Source organism: Pituophis catenifer, unplaced genomic scaffold (genome assembly GCF_029215685.1).
Source record: "Pituophis catenifer annectens isolate HBS135680 unplaced genomic scaffold, rPitCat1.0.hap2 SCAF_4, whole genome shotgun sequence".
Classification (NCBI taxonomy): Eukaryota; Metazoa; Chordata; class Lepidosauria; order Squamata; family Colubridae; genus Pituophis; species Pituophis catenifer.
In genome coordinates, this window is record NW_027256884.1 from 129,027,886 (window position 1) to 129,041,628 (window position 13,743).

At 42.1% G+C, this 13,743-nt stretch overlaps 1 protein-coding gene across 1 annotated transcript in view; it reads right to left on the reverse strand.

Annotated features, from left to right (window-relative positions):
- FCHSD2 (FCH and double SH3 domains 2) overlaps nt 1-13,743 on the reverse strand; it is a 185,105-nt gene that overhangs the window by 19,476 nt on the left and 151,886 nt on the right. The window contains 2 exon segments of the mRNA XM_070943005.1: nt 3,230-3,334; nt 4,604-4,720. Of these exon segments, the coding sequence (XP_070799106.1) occupies nt 3,230-3,334; nt 4,604-4,720 (222 nt within the window).

A 13,743-nucleotide genomic window follows, 5' to 3' on the forward strand; every position in this document is an offset into this window, starting at 1 on the left:
CGCTTGACCAGCACATATTTTACGCAGGGACCGAGGGCCGCCCTACGCAAACTAGATTACTTTTAGATCTAAGGGGAATGCACGGGAGGACCGAGGAGCAGAGGTCAGAGGAAGTCTTCCTGGGAAAGAGCACAGACAATTGACTTTAGCCCCGGAGCCAATTTTTCAATATTGCTTATCACTGATGCATCGGATACGTGACTTGAGATCTCCCCTTGGTGGCCCGTTCCCATGGGGCACGCTTTTCCACGGAGGGCAGAATAAATAGGATCCTCGCTCACGTAGGAGGGAATCCGTGCCACAACTGGCTCGCAAAGTTTAAGAAAACAAAAAGAAAAATCCTGGATAGCTCAACAGGGTAAGCACTGTAATTTAACACCAGCTGTCTGCAATTAAAGTAAGTTCGAATCTCACCAGGCTCAAGGTTGGCTCAGCCTTCCATCCTTTCTAAGGTAGGTAAATTGAGGACCCAGTTTGTGGGGGCAATAAGCTGACTTTGTATAAAATATACAAAAGTATGAAGGCTATTGCTTAACGCATTGTAAGCCGCCCTGAGTCTCCGGAGAAGGGCGGCATATAAATCAAATTAAAAAAGAAAAGAAAAGAAAGAGAAAGAAGGAAAGAAAGAAGGAAAGAAAGAAAGAAAGAAAGAAAGAAAGAAAGAAAGAAAGAAAGAAAGAAAGAAAGAAAGAAAGAGAAGCTGACTTTGTATAAATATATACAAAAGTATGAAGGCTATTGCTTAACACATTGTAAGCCGCCCTGAGTCTCCGGAGAAGGGCGGCATATAAATCAAATTAAAAAAAAAAAACTAACAAGCAGATGGAACTGGGTGCAAATACGGACGAGCCGAGCGCCACCCTAAAAGCTGCAGGTTTATCCATCCGCTGGCCTTCCCAATCTGCAAACGCTCTGCAGGAGGTCTGATTACACCTCCCATGATCCCCAGCCAAGCTATAATAAACGCTGAAGAAATAGGGGCCAATTTTTAGTCCAATAAATCTGGAAGGAGATTTTAAGACTCAGGAGCATTTTTGTTTTTTTAAAGGGGACAAAAGCCATTTTCTGCTTCCGTGTGCCACCATGTATGAAAAAAAAAAACCTGCATGGGAAGACAGCATTAATAGTAACGTGCCATTAAACGGTGCTGGAGGCTCAGCAGACTGATAGCATTGTGATTAACGCCAGCTGTCTGCAATTACTGTAAGTTCGAATCTCGCCAGGCTCAAGGTTGACTCAGCCTTCCATCCTTTCTAAGGTAGGTAAATTGAGGACCCGGATTGTGGGGGCAATAAGCTGACTTTGTATAAATATACAAAAGGATGAAGGCTATTGCTTAACGCACTGTAAGCCGCCCTGAGTCTCCGGAGAAGGGCGGCATATAAATCAAATTAAAAAAAAATAAAATAAATAAAGGTACGCCTTATTTGCTCCTGCCGGTTGGTCCCTCAATTGTGGTTTCAATCATATTGGCACTACTAGGTTGCACCTGGAAAGTAGCGTGCAAGGGTGAAATGCTACTGGTTCGGACCGGTTCGCCTGAATCGGTAGTTAAAAAATGCTACCGGTGAGATGGCCGACAGAGCAGGGGTGGGTTTCTGGGAGGCTCCGCCCACCCGCCCGAATGTCATCACGGACGCTCTGTGAATGCATAGAAGCGCCATGCGAGCGCTCAGTTTTGAACCAGTAGCAAAGGTAAGTGAAACCAACTACTGCGACAGAGCTGTTAATCTACCTACGAGAACTGTACTTCCTTGCACTTCTACAATCATCCTTCTGTACATAAAAACTCAAGACACACATTCGGCCTGTAAAACATTAACTGGCAGCTATAGATGGCAGCCAAATGTAGCCTTAAATAAGTACAATTTTGTTGGGAGTAGTTGGGGGGGGGTCAGAGACCCTGCCACAATTATCAAAGAAGAGAATGTTCTTCCAGAAAATGCCGAGAGAGAAAGATGGAGAGAGAAAGAAAGAGAGAGAAGGGAGGAAAAAAGAGAAAGAAAGAGAGGGAGACAAGAGAATGAAAGCAAACGAGAGAGAAAGCGAAAGAAAGAAGTGAGAAAAAGAAAAAAAAAAGGAGAGAGACAACATGAAAGAGAGAAAAAGAGACAGGGAGAGAAGGGAGAAAGAGAGAGAGAGAAGAGAAGAAAAAAAGAAAGAAAAAGGGGGAGACAAGAGAATGACAGCAAAAGAGAGAGAAAGCGAAAGAAAGAAGTGAGAAAAAGAAAAAAAAGGAGAGACAACATGAAAGAGAGAAAAAGAGACAGGGAGAGAAGGGAGAAAGAGAGAGAGAAAGAGAGAAGAGAAGAAAAAAGAAAGAAAAAGGGGGGAGACAAGAGAATGACAGCAAAAGAGAGAGAAAGAGAGAAAGTGAAAGAAAGAGAGAAGTGAGAAAAAGAAAAAAGGGGAGAGAGACAACATGAAAGAGAGAAAAAGAGAGAGGGAGAGAAGGGAGAAAGAGAAAGAAAAGAGAGAGAGAGAAAGTGAAAGAGAGAGAAAGAGAGGAGAAAAAGAGAGAAGGGAAAAAGGAGAGAAAGTGAAAGAGAGGAGAAAAAGAGAGAAGGGACAAAGGAGAGAAAGAGGGAAAAGGAGAAGAAAGGGAGAGGGAGGGAGGGAGGAGGAGGAGGAGGAGAGAAACTGTTGGCTTGTCACAAATGTGATATCTCAGTTCCCTATAAATAGTCTCCCAGGGAACCTTTGGAGATCACACATTTTATCTGAGAAATTGTGTTTTCCACTCCCCAGAGAGCAAGCCAAATTTTATTTCTTTCTCTATTGCTGTTCCTTCTCCCAGAGGGGCAGAAACCTTGACAATAAATCTACCGTTTCTCAACCTTCGTGACTTTTAAGATGGGTAGACTTCAACTCCCAGAATCCTGCCGGCCGGGAAAGTTTGAGAAACGCTGCAATAAATCCTTACCATTAAAGCAACTGTGCTCGGGAGGAAAGGAATGCAAAAATTAAGAGCATATGTCATTTAAAACAACAACAATCACCACCAGAAATGTCATAAATGGAAGCCAAAGGGGTCTGTTGTAATCCTGGAATTTTTTTTCTCTTTTTTTAGGTCCCAAATTTTTTATTTAGTTTACCAAACTATAAAAGTACAAAGCAAAATGGGAGGGGGGGGGGGAGGAAAAAGTGGAGAAAGCAGAGGAAAAAAAAGGGGGAAAGTGTAGGGAGTAGCATTGAAGGTCTAACCAACCGATCAAATGCCAGTTCTTACCTCGGCTTTGCGAATATTCTCCCTGGTTTCGTCGATCTTCTGCTCCAGCTCCGCTCGGTTCTGTTCGGTCGCCACCGGCCCGTGGCACTCCAGCTCGTCCAGGGTCTGCCGGTAAAGAGGGAGCAGAAAAATATTTAGCATTTGGGAGAGGAAATCGAGCTGTTGATATTGGAAGAGATTCAGAAATTGATCGTTCGCTTCTTAAGCTGGCATTCCTTTTCTCTAGGAGTTCGAGATGGGTGCCGGTCTCTGGGACTCCCCCACCCCACCCTCGCACAAAAGCAAGAAGCCAGGGAGGGGGGGCTGGGCTGAGAGAGGGGGGGCAGGGACCCCCAATGGCTGGAAGGGGATTGTAACTTGGGACTCCTCAGTCAAGGAAGGAAGGAAGGAAGGAAGGAAGGAAGGAAGGAAAGGAGGGAAGGAAACAAGGGAAGAGAGTGTGGAGAAGAGAGGAAGGAGAAGGGAAGGGAGGGAAGAGGGAAAGGAAGGAAGGAGAGGGCAGGAGAGGAGAAGAAAAGGGAAGGAAGAAGAGAGTGTGGAGAAGGAAGGAAGGAAGGAAGGAAGGGAGGGAGGGAGGGGAGGAAAGAAAGGAAGAGAGTGTGGAGAAGAGAGGGAGGGGAAGGGAGGGGAGGGGGAAAGGAAGGAAGGAGAGGGCAGGAGAGGAGAAGAAAAGGGAAGGAAGAAGAAAGGAAGAGTGGAGAAGGAAGGAAGGAAGGAAGGGAAGAGTGTGTGGAGAAGAGGGGAAGGGAGGGGAGGGGGAAAGGAAGGAAGGAGAGGGCAGGAGAGGAGAAGAAAAGGGAAGGAAGAAGGAAGGAAGAGTGTGGAAAAGGAAGGAAGGAAGGAAGGAAAGAAGGGAAGAGAGCGTGGAGAAGAGGGGAAGGGGAGGGGAAGGGAGGGGAGGGGGAAAGGAAGGAAGGAAGGAAGGAAGGAAGGAAGGAAGGAAGGAGAGGCGAGGCGAGGAGAAGAAAAGAAAGGAAGGAAGAAAAAAGGAAGAGTGTGGAGAAGGAAGGAAGGAGAGAGGAAGGAAAGGAGGGGAAGGAAGAAGGGAAGAGAGTGTGGAGAAGAGAGGAAGGGGGGAAGGAAGGAAGGAGAGGAGAGGACAGAAGAGGAGAGGAGAAGAAAGGAAGGGAAGGAAGGAAGGAAGGAAGGAAGGAAGAGTGTGGAGAAGGAAGGAAGGAAGGAAGGAAGGAAGGGAGGGAAGGACCAAAGTCATCTGAGTTTTCTTGGCTCATCAGGATTTGAATGTGAATCTCTCCGAGGCAAACACTTTCACCTCCGTGTCATGTTGGCTTCTCCACCCCACTTTCTTCAGCCTGGTGCCTTGCATAGAGGCAGGATTCCAAATCCCAGCATCCCCTGCCTACACAGACTTACCCGCTGGCTGTGGACGATGTTTTTGTGCTCCCGGGCGACGCGAGTCGCCCACTTTCTGGCTTCCTTGTTCAAGCTGTGCTCTTCGGTCGTCCCCGTCTCAGACTCCAGTTGCCGACTCTGAAACACAGACACGGAAAACAAGAAGAGCGTGAAGGGGTGGATTTCTTGGACCAAATCCCTCTGCTCTTTCCAGAGTCACCTGATTTCTTTTTTGAATTATTATTTTCCGGCCCTCTAAACAAAAGCTTTTCCCAGTTTCTTGCTATCTGCAGTTCCGAATAACAAGACAATGTCAAACACAGGAAAAACCTTGTTTGTTCACGACCTTGGTGGCTGGAAAAGGAGGAGGGGAACAGAGAGAGAAAGGGGGGGGGAATGGAAAACTGAACAATTTGTTCCTTTTTTTGGGGAAAACAACAGGGAGGGAGGAAGAGAGAGGGAAAGAGAGAGAGAAAGGGAGAGAGAGAGAGAGAGAGAGAGAGAGAGAGAGAGAGAGAGAGAGAGAGAGAGAGAGAGAGAAAGAAAGAAAGAAAGAAAGAAAGAAAGAAAGAAAGAAAGAAAGAAAGAAAGAAAGAAAGAAAGGAGAAAGGAAGGAAGGAAGAAAGAAAGAAAGAAGGAGGGAGGAAAATACAGAGAGGGAAGAAGAAAAAGAGAGAGAGAAAGGGAGAGAGAGAGAGAGAGAAAGAAAGAAGGAAAGAAAGAAAGGAGAAAGGAAGGAAGAAAGAAGGAGGGAGGGAAATACAGGGAGGGAGGAAGAAAAAGAGAGAGAGAAAGGGAGAGAGAGAGAAAGAAAGAAAGAAGGAAAGAAAGAGAGAAAGGAGGGAAGGAAGGAAGGAAGGAAGAAAGAAGGAGGGAGGGAAATACAGGGAGGGAGGAAGAGAGAGGGAAAGAGAGAGAGAGAGAAAGGGAGAGAGAGAGAAAGAAAGAAGGAAAGAAAGGAAGGAAGGAAGGAAGGAAGGAAGGAAGGAAGGAAGGAAGAGAAATACAGGGAAGGAGGAAGAAAAAGAGAGAGAAAGTAAAAAGAAAGAAAGAAAGAAAGAAAGAAAGAAAGAAAGAAAGAAAGAAAGAAAGAAAGAAAGAGGCAGGGAGAGAGAAAGAAAAGGGCAGGGAGGGAGGAACAGGAGAGGAGGGGAGGGGAGGATGGAAAGGTCACGGGAGGGATGGAGGGAGAAAGGAAAAGAAAGAATGAAAATGAGAAAGAAAGAAAGAAGAAAGAGAGAGACACAGGAAAGAAGGAAGGAAGGAAGGAAGGAAGGAAGGAAGGAAGGAGGAAGGAAGATAGAGAGGGAGAAAGAAAGAAAGAAGAGAGAGAGAAAAAGAGAAAGAGAGAGAAAAAAGAGAGAGAGAAAAGAAAGAAAAAGAAAGAAAGGGAGGGAGGGAAGGAAGGAAGGACGGAGGAAGGAAGATAGAGAGAGAGAAAGAAAGAAAGAGGGAGGAAAGAAGAGAAGAGAAGAGAAGAGAAGAGGGAAGGGCCTGCACGATTATAGATGGCTTTCTTTTCAATCCAACTGAGAGTTCTGTGACACATTACCGAGTCATTTTAGAAGCCGCAGAAGGGATCCCTTCTTGCCACAGGCGAAAAAGATAATCTGGGCAGCATTAACGCTCAGAGATCCAATCTATGCCTCCCGCAGGGCGTGTGTGCCCCAAAGTCCCCGTTTTACAACCCACAACAGATCGGGTGAACGCCCGAAACAACACAAAAGGGTTTTTTTTTTGCGGAAATCCTGACATACTTACCAACCCGGTCCATGCATTTATACCCCAAAGAAAAAGTGTGTGTGGGGGGATTTAGACCCCCCCTCCCATCCCATCCCCCCACACTCCCACCCCGTCAAGCACATGCGATGGGAGTCTCGGTGTTCAGCTCGGGTCAGACAGCCTGGTTTCTCACATCACGAACTCGGCGGCCATCGAGAAAGGGCCGCGTGATGCGACAGCCACATCTTTGGCACATACGAGCCGACCGAAAGGAAGGGGAGCTCTCGAAAGAGACGAGGGAGGGAGGAAGGGAGAGGGAGAGCAGCATTCCAACCCCAAATTCCTGAATATTTCCCAAATAATAATAATAATAATAATTGTGGAACAACCAAGTGCAGAGAGAAAGCCACACAACAGCAGCAGCGGGTGCCGGGAAATTCAGACAGCGAGTTTTCGCAGGACAAAGGAAGTAGAAAGTCAAACCTCCTGTCTTAATAATTGTTGGCTTCTGTCTTCTTTGTGCCAACAAACTATCTTGCACAGGCAGGTGTGAAATATGTCCTAAAACAAAAGAGGAACGTCTCACACCTAAACCCGGTCTCGGGAAGGGTCGAATTCTTCACGGGAAGAGCAGCAGGAGTCTCCAACCGTGGCCCCTTTAAGAGCTGTGGACTTCCCCCCCCCACCAAGGGGGAATTCTGGGAGTTGAAGTTCCGCAGCTCTTAAAAGTGGCCAACGTTGGGCGCCATATTGCTTTAAAGCATCTACTAGGTAGTCCTCGACTTACGACCACAAAGGAGCCGGAAACATTTCCTATTGTTAAGCGAGGTATTTGCTCAGCGAGTTTTTGTCCCGTTTGACGACCATTCCTGCCACCGTTGTTAAGCGAATCAGTGCAGTTGATAAGTTAGCCGCCCGGCGGTTAAGAGGAACCTGGCTTGCCCACTGCTGGTCGGAAGGCCGCAAAAGGGGATGGCGTGACCCAGGGCCACGGCAACCGTCGTATTTATGAGTCGGCTGGCAAGCGTCCGAATTTTGATCATGTGACTATGGGGATGATACAACGGTCGTTAAGTGTGAAAAATGATCACAAGTCCCTCTTTTTTCCAGTGCTGTTGTAACTTTGAACGGTCGCTATAAACAAACGGTTGTAAGTCAAGGACTACCTCTACCAAATTGGCAAAGGTGCTTCAAAAAGCCGACAAAATTTCTGGGGGAACCCATCGTATTAATAAACTGGCGAATTGCAGGAATTCCCTGTAGGCAGAAACCCGTAGCTGCATCTAAATCCAATTTGCTTCAGTGAATTATAAGAGCATGGCCTTTCTACTTGTGGATGAAGCAACCCACATTTTAAAAGGAAAATATCTTTATTTTTTAAAAATCATCTGCATGGGCTAACTTCTTGACCTGGATGAGATGGCTTGATTTAACAGAATAAGAGAGTTGGAAGGGACCTTGGAGGTCTTCTAGTCCAACCCCCTCTCGAGTAGGAGACCCTATCCAATCTCTTCTTAAAAACCTCCAGTGTTGCGAGCACACACAACTTGGCCTTGATAGTACAGTGGTTTAGTGCACCCTGTTATTAAGACCAGCTGTCTGCAATTACTGTAAGTTCGAATCTCACCAGGCTCAAGGTTGACTCAGCCTTCCATCCTTTCTAAGGTAGGTGAAATGAGGACCCAGTTTGTGGGGGCAATAAACTGACTTTGTATAAAATATACAAAAGAATGAAGGCTATTGCTTAACGCACTGTAAGCCGCCCTGAGTCTCCGGAGAAGGGCGGCATATACATCAAATTAAATTTAAAAAAAAAAAAAAAACTTCGGGTGGCAAGTTGTTCCACTGACTGATTTTTCTCACTGTTAGGAATTTTTTCCTTAATTCTAGTTTGCTTCTCTCTCTCTCTCTCTCTCTCTCTCTCTCCCCGATTAACCCTTCCTTCCGCTCAACAACCACACACTCTCTAAAATTGCGAGATTCGGAAGTGCAAACCGCTTTTCAAACGTTTTGTCTTTTGGCTCAGCTAGTCTTTGGAACTACCATTCCACCGTTGTGCAACAGAAAGTTGCGTCAGCAACATTTCCGAGAGAGGAGAACACTGAACAGATAAGGGAGAGACTGAAATACCCGTGCTAACTATAAATTACATTTTTCCACCGCAAGACTTCCAACTTGACTTTACACTGTGAACACTGCGGGGAATAGAACAGAACAGAACAGAACAGAATAGAATAGAATAGAATAGAATAGAATAGAATAGAATAGAATAGAATAGAATAGAATAGAATAGAATTAATGGAATGGAATTAATAGAATAGAATAGAATAGAATAGAATAAGAAAGTAGAATAGAATAGAATAGAATAGAATAGAATAGAATAGAATAGAATAGAATAGAAGTAAAGTAAAATAAAATACAATATATAAAAAAGTGAAGTGAAGTAAAATAAAATATATAAAAAAGTAAAGTGAAGTGAAGTAAAATAAAATATATAAAAAAAGTAAAGTGAAGTAAAATATATAAAAAAGTAAAGTGAAGTAAAATAAAATATATAAAAAAGTAAAGTGAAGTGAAGTAAAATAAAATATATAAAAAAAGTAAAGTGAAGTGAAGTAAAATAAAATATATAAAAAAAGTAAAATGAAGTGAAGTAAAATAAAATATATAAAAAAAGTAAAGTGAAGTGAAGTAAAATAAAATATATAAAAAAAGTAAAGTGAAGTGAAGTAAAATATATAAAAAAGTAAAGTGAAGTAAAATAAAATATATAAAAAAGTAAAGTGAAGTGAAGTAAAATAAAATATATAAAAAAAGTAAAGTGAAGTAAAATATATAAAAAAGTAAAGTGAAGTAAAATAAAATATATAAAAAAGTAAAGTGAAGTGAAGTAAAATAAAATATATAAAAAAAGTAAAGTGAAGTGAAGTAAAATAAAATATATAAAAAAAGTAAAGTGAAGTGAAGTAAAATAAAATAAAATATATAAAAAAAGTAAAGTGAAGTGAAGTAAAATATATAAAAAAGTAAAGTGAAGTAAAATAAAATAAAATATATAAAAAAGTAAAGTGAAGTGAAGTAAAATAAAATATATATAAAAAAGTGAAGTGAAGTGAAGTAAAATAAAATAAAATATATAAAAAAAGTAAAGTGAAGTGAAGTGAAATAAAGTAAAATAAAATAAAATAAAATAAAATAAAATATATAAATGAATAAGCCTTGGTGGCGCAGCGGACTAAAGTGCTGTTAAAGTAGCACTTAGCTGCCAGCTGCCTGCAATTACTGCGAGTTCAATTCTCACCAGGCTCAAGGTTGACTCAGCCTTCCATCCTTCCGAGGTAGGTAAAATGAGGACCCGGATTGTGGGGGCAATAAACTGACTTTGTACATAAAAAAACACTGCTTGGGGGGGGGGGCCGAAAGCCCTACTAATTAAGGAGGTATATTCAAAAGGATGAAGGCTATTGCTTAAAAGCATTGTAAGCTGCCCTGAGTCTCCAGAAAAGGGTGGCATATAAATCGAAATAATAATAATAATAATAATAATAATAATAATAATAATAATAATAATAATAATAATAGGATACCTTAACAGTTAACTTAGGTCCTTGGTTAGGACTCGAGCTGCTGAGCTATTAACCAGCCTCAAAGGCTGTGAATCTCACCAAAGATTAACTAATAATAATAATAATAATAATAAAAAGTAAAGTAAAGTGAAGTGAAGTGAAGTGGTGAAATAAAGTAAAGTAAAATAAAATAAAATATATAAAAAAAGTAAAGTAAGGTAAAGTAAGGTAAGGTAAAGTAAAGTAAAGTAAAGTAAAGTAAAGTAAAGTATATAAAAAAAGTGAAGTGAAGTGAAGTGAAGTAAAATAAAATAAAATATATAAAAAAAGTAAAGTAAAGTAAGGTAAGGTAAGGTAAGGTAAGGTAAGGTAAGGTAAGGTAAGGTAAAGTAAAGTAAAGTAAAGTAAAGTAAAGTAAAGTAAAGTAAAGTATATAAAAAAAGTGAAGTGAAGTGAAGTGAAGTGAAGTGAAGTGAAGTGAAGTGAAGTAAAATAACCTACAGTCTTGCAGAAGCTAAACTGAACACTCACACCGATGGGTGTGTAACAGGCCGTTTTGTGGGACATCCGACACCCGAAAGAAGGGGATTGGTAAACGGTGCAAGAGATTTCTTCAAAAGTTAGTGGAATGGGCACTGATTTGCAGAGGTGTAAAGATTAACTAAACAGATGTTGGTTTATTACTGAATAGGAAGCAGATGTTGGGTTAATACAACACGGAGTGTTTTCCTAACATTGCAGAAGCAGCTGTTGGCCGGCCGGCCGGCCCTTAACCAGGTTGGAGAGTTCAAACAAGCAAAAAAAATACCTGCAAAGAGAAATGGGACAGGTGGAGAATGAGGTGCTACAAGCTACAGTTTTCCAATTTGTGTTTCTTAATATCCTAGCTCAAGGGCATTTGGTAACGTTAAGGTATGAGGACGTCAATGTTTGGTCTAGTGGTTAAAGTGGTAGCCTAGAAACCAGGAGACGGTGAGTTCTAGTGCCACTTTAGGCATGAAAACCAGCTGGGTACTTTGGGCCAATCACTGGGAGATGGTGAGTTATAGTTCCGCCATAGGCATGAAAGCTAGTTGGGTACTTTGGGCCAATCACTGGGAGATGGTGAGTTATAGTTCCGCCATAGGCACAAAAGCTAGTTGGGTACTTTGGGCCAATCACTGGGAGATGGTGAGTTATAGTCCTGCCTTAGGTAGGAAAGCCAACTGAGTACTTTGGGCCAATCACTGGGAGATGGTGAGTTATAGTTCCGCCATAGGCATGAAAGCTAGTTGGGTACTTTGGGCCAATCACTGGGAGATGGTGAGTTATAGTTCCGCCATAGGCACGAAAGCTAGTTGGGTACTTTGGGCCAATCACTGGGAGATGGTGAGTTATAGTCCTGCCATAGGCATGAAAGCCAACTGAGTACTTTGGGCCAATCACTGGGAGATGGTGAGTTATAGTTCCGCCATAGGCATGAAAGCTAGTTGGGTACTTTGGGCCAATCACTGGGAGATGGTGAGTTATAGTTCCGCCATAGGCATGAAAGCTAGTTGGGTACTTTGGGCCAATCACTGGGAGATGGTGAGTTCTAGTCCCGCCATAGGTAGAAAAGCCAACTGAGTACTTTGGGCCAATCACTGGGAGATGGTGAGTTATAGTTCTGCCATAGGCATGAAAGCCAACTGAGTACTTTGGGCCAATCACTGGGAGATGGTGAGTTATAGTTCCGCCATAGGCATGAAAGCCAACTGAGTACTTTGGGCCAATCACTGGGAGATGGTGAGTTATAGTTCCGCCATAGGCACGAAAGCTAGTGGGTACTTTGGGCCAATCACTGGGAGATGGTGAGTTATAGTTCCGCCATAGGCACGAAAGCTAGTTGGGTACTTTGGGCCAATCACTGGGAGACGGTGAGTTCTAGTCCTGCCTTAGGTAGGAAAGTCAATAAAATTATTACAGAAAAGTTCTGGAATTTATGCTGGCTGGGAAATCCTGGCAGCTGAACTCCACATGTCTTCAACTTGCCAAGTTTGAAAAAATCCTGATTTTTAGCATCTCCAGATTCTGCTCGCCAACATATTAGACAGAGGGACAAAATGTCAGGCCAAATAAAAACTTGTAAACAGGATTCAGCCTTGGGAGAATTATTCACAAGAAAATGGCGTTTCTCACCTACCTTCCCAGAAATACAAAATCTGAGACAGAAACTCTACACAGGGAAACAGCAGCTGAACCCGTGGGTTTTTTTTTTTTTATTATTTAAAAAAATAAACTGTAGAAAACCCTGAACAGAAACAAGCATTTATGGCTTGCCAAATATCAGGCCATTAAAAGAAAACTTCTATCCATTGGCTGGGAAAGAAATGAAGTGGGGTTACTGTACAGTTTGGTGACACCCATCCACGTTGCTGATCCAAATGTAGATATATGGGGAGGGTACAAGTTATTTATAATTCATAAAAACCCTGCCACTCAAAAGGGTACTGTTGAATTTATTGCCTGCGTGGTCTTCTCACTCTGAATCTCAGTTTGTTTGTTTTTTTAAAAAGGAATTCTTTAGTGTTTTTAAAAAAAGCTTCTGGAACTTGCTGAATTTTTCTGAAGGAAGGAAGGAAGGAAGGAAGGAAGGAAGGAAGGAAGGAAGGAAGGAAGGAAGGAATTAATTAATTCTCCATCTACCCCAGAAAAGAAAGAAATTCTCCCATCTACCCCAGAAAGAAGGAAGAAGAAAGAAGGAAAGAAAGCGAGACAGAGACAGAGACAGAGAAAGAGAGAGAGAGAGAGAGAGGAGGGAGGGAGGAATTCTCCCAATGAATGAAAGAAAGAAAGAAAGAAAGAAAGAAAGAAAGAAAGAAAGAAAGAAAGAAAGAAATTCTCCCATCTACCCCAGAAAGAAGGAAAGGAAAGAGAGAGAAAAAAAGAAAGAGAGAGAGAAAGAAAGAAATTCTTCCATATATCCCAGAAAGAAGGAAAGAAAGAAGAAAGAAGGAAAGAAAAAGAGCGAGAGAGAAAGAGAGGAGGGAGGAATTCTCCCAACAAAAGAAAGAAAGAAAGAAAGAAAGAAAGAAAGAAAGAAAGAAATTCTCCCATCTACCCCAGAAAGAAAGAAGGAAAGAAAAAAAAGAGAAAGAGAGAGAGAGAAGAGGGAGGAATTCCCCCAACAAAAGAAAGAAAGGAAGAAATTTTTCCATCTACCCGAGAAAGAAGGAAAGAGAGAAAGAGAGAAAGAAGAGAAAAAAAAGAAGAAAGAAGGAAAGAAATAAAGAGGGGGGGAGAGGGAGGAATTCTCTCAACTACCTCAAAGAGAGAGAGAGAGAGAGAGAGCGAGAGAGAGAAATTTCCCCATCTACCCGAGAAAGAAGGAAAGAGAAAAAGAGAGAAAGAAAGAAAGAGAAAGAAAGAAGAAAAGAAATAAAGAGGGGGGGGACAGGGAGGAATTCTCCCAACTACCCCAGAAAGAGAGAGAGAGAGAGAGAGAGAGAGAGAGAGAGAGAGAGAGAGAGAGAGAGAGAGAGAGAGAGAGAGAGAGATAAATTTTCCCATCTACCCGAGAAAGAAGGAAAGAGAAAAAGAGAGAAAGAAAGAAAGAGAAAGAAGAAAGAAGGAAAGAAATAAAGGGGGGGGACAGGGAGGAATTCTCTCAACTACCCCAGAAAGAAAGAGAGAGAGAGAGAGAGAGAGAGAGAAAGAGAAAGAGAGAAAGAAGAAAGAAAGAAAGAAAGAAAGAAAGAAAGAAAGAAAATTTGCAAGAAAGAAAGAAAGAAAATATGAAAGAAAGAAAATAAGAAAATTAGAAGGGTAAAGTATTCTTGGTTTAACAATAGAAAACCAGAAAAAAAAGGGGGGGGCATAAAAGACCCCCTTGCCTTTGGCTTTCCTGTGCCAACT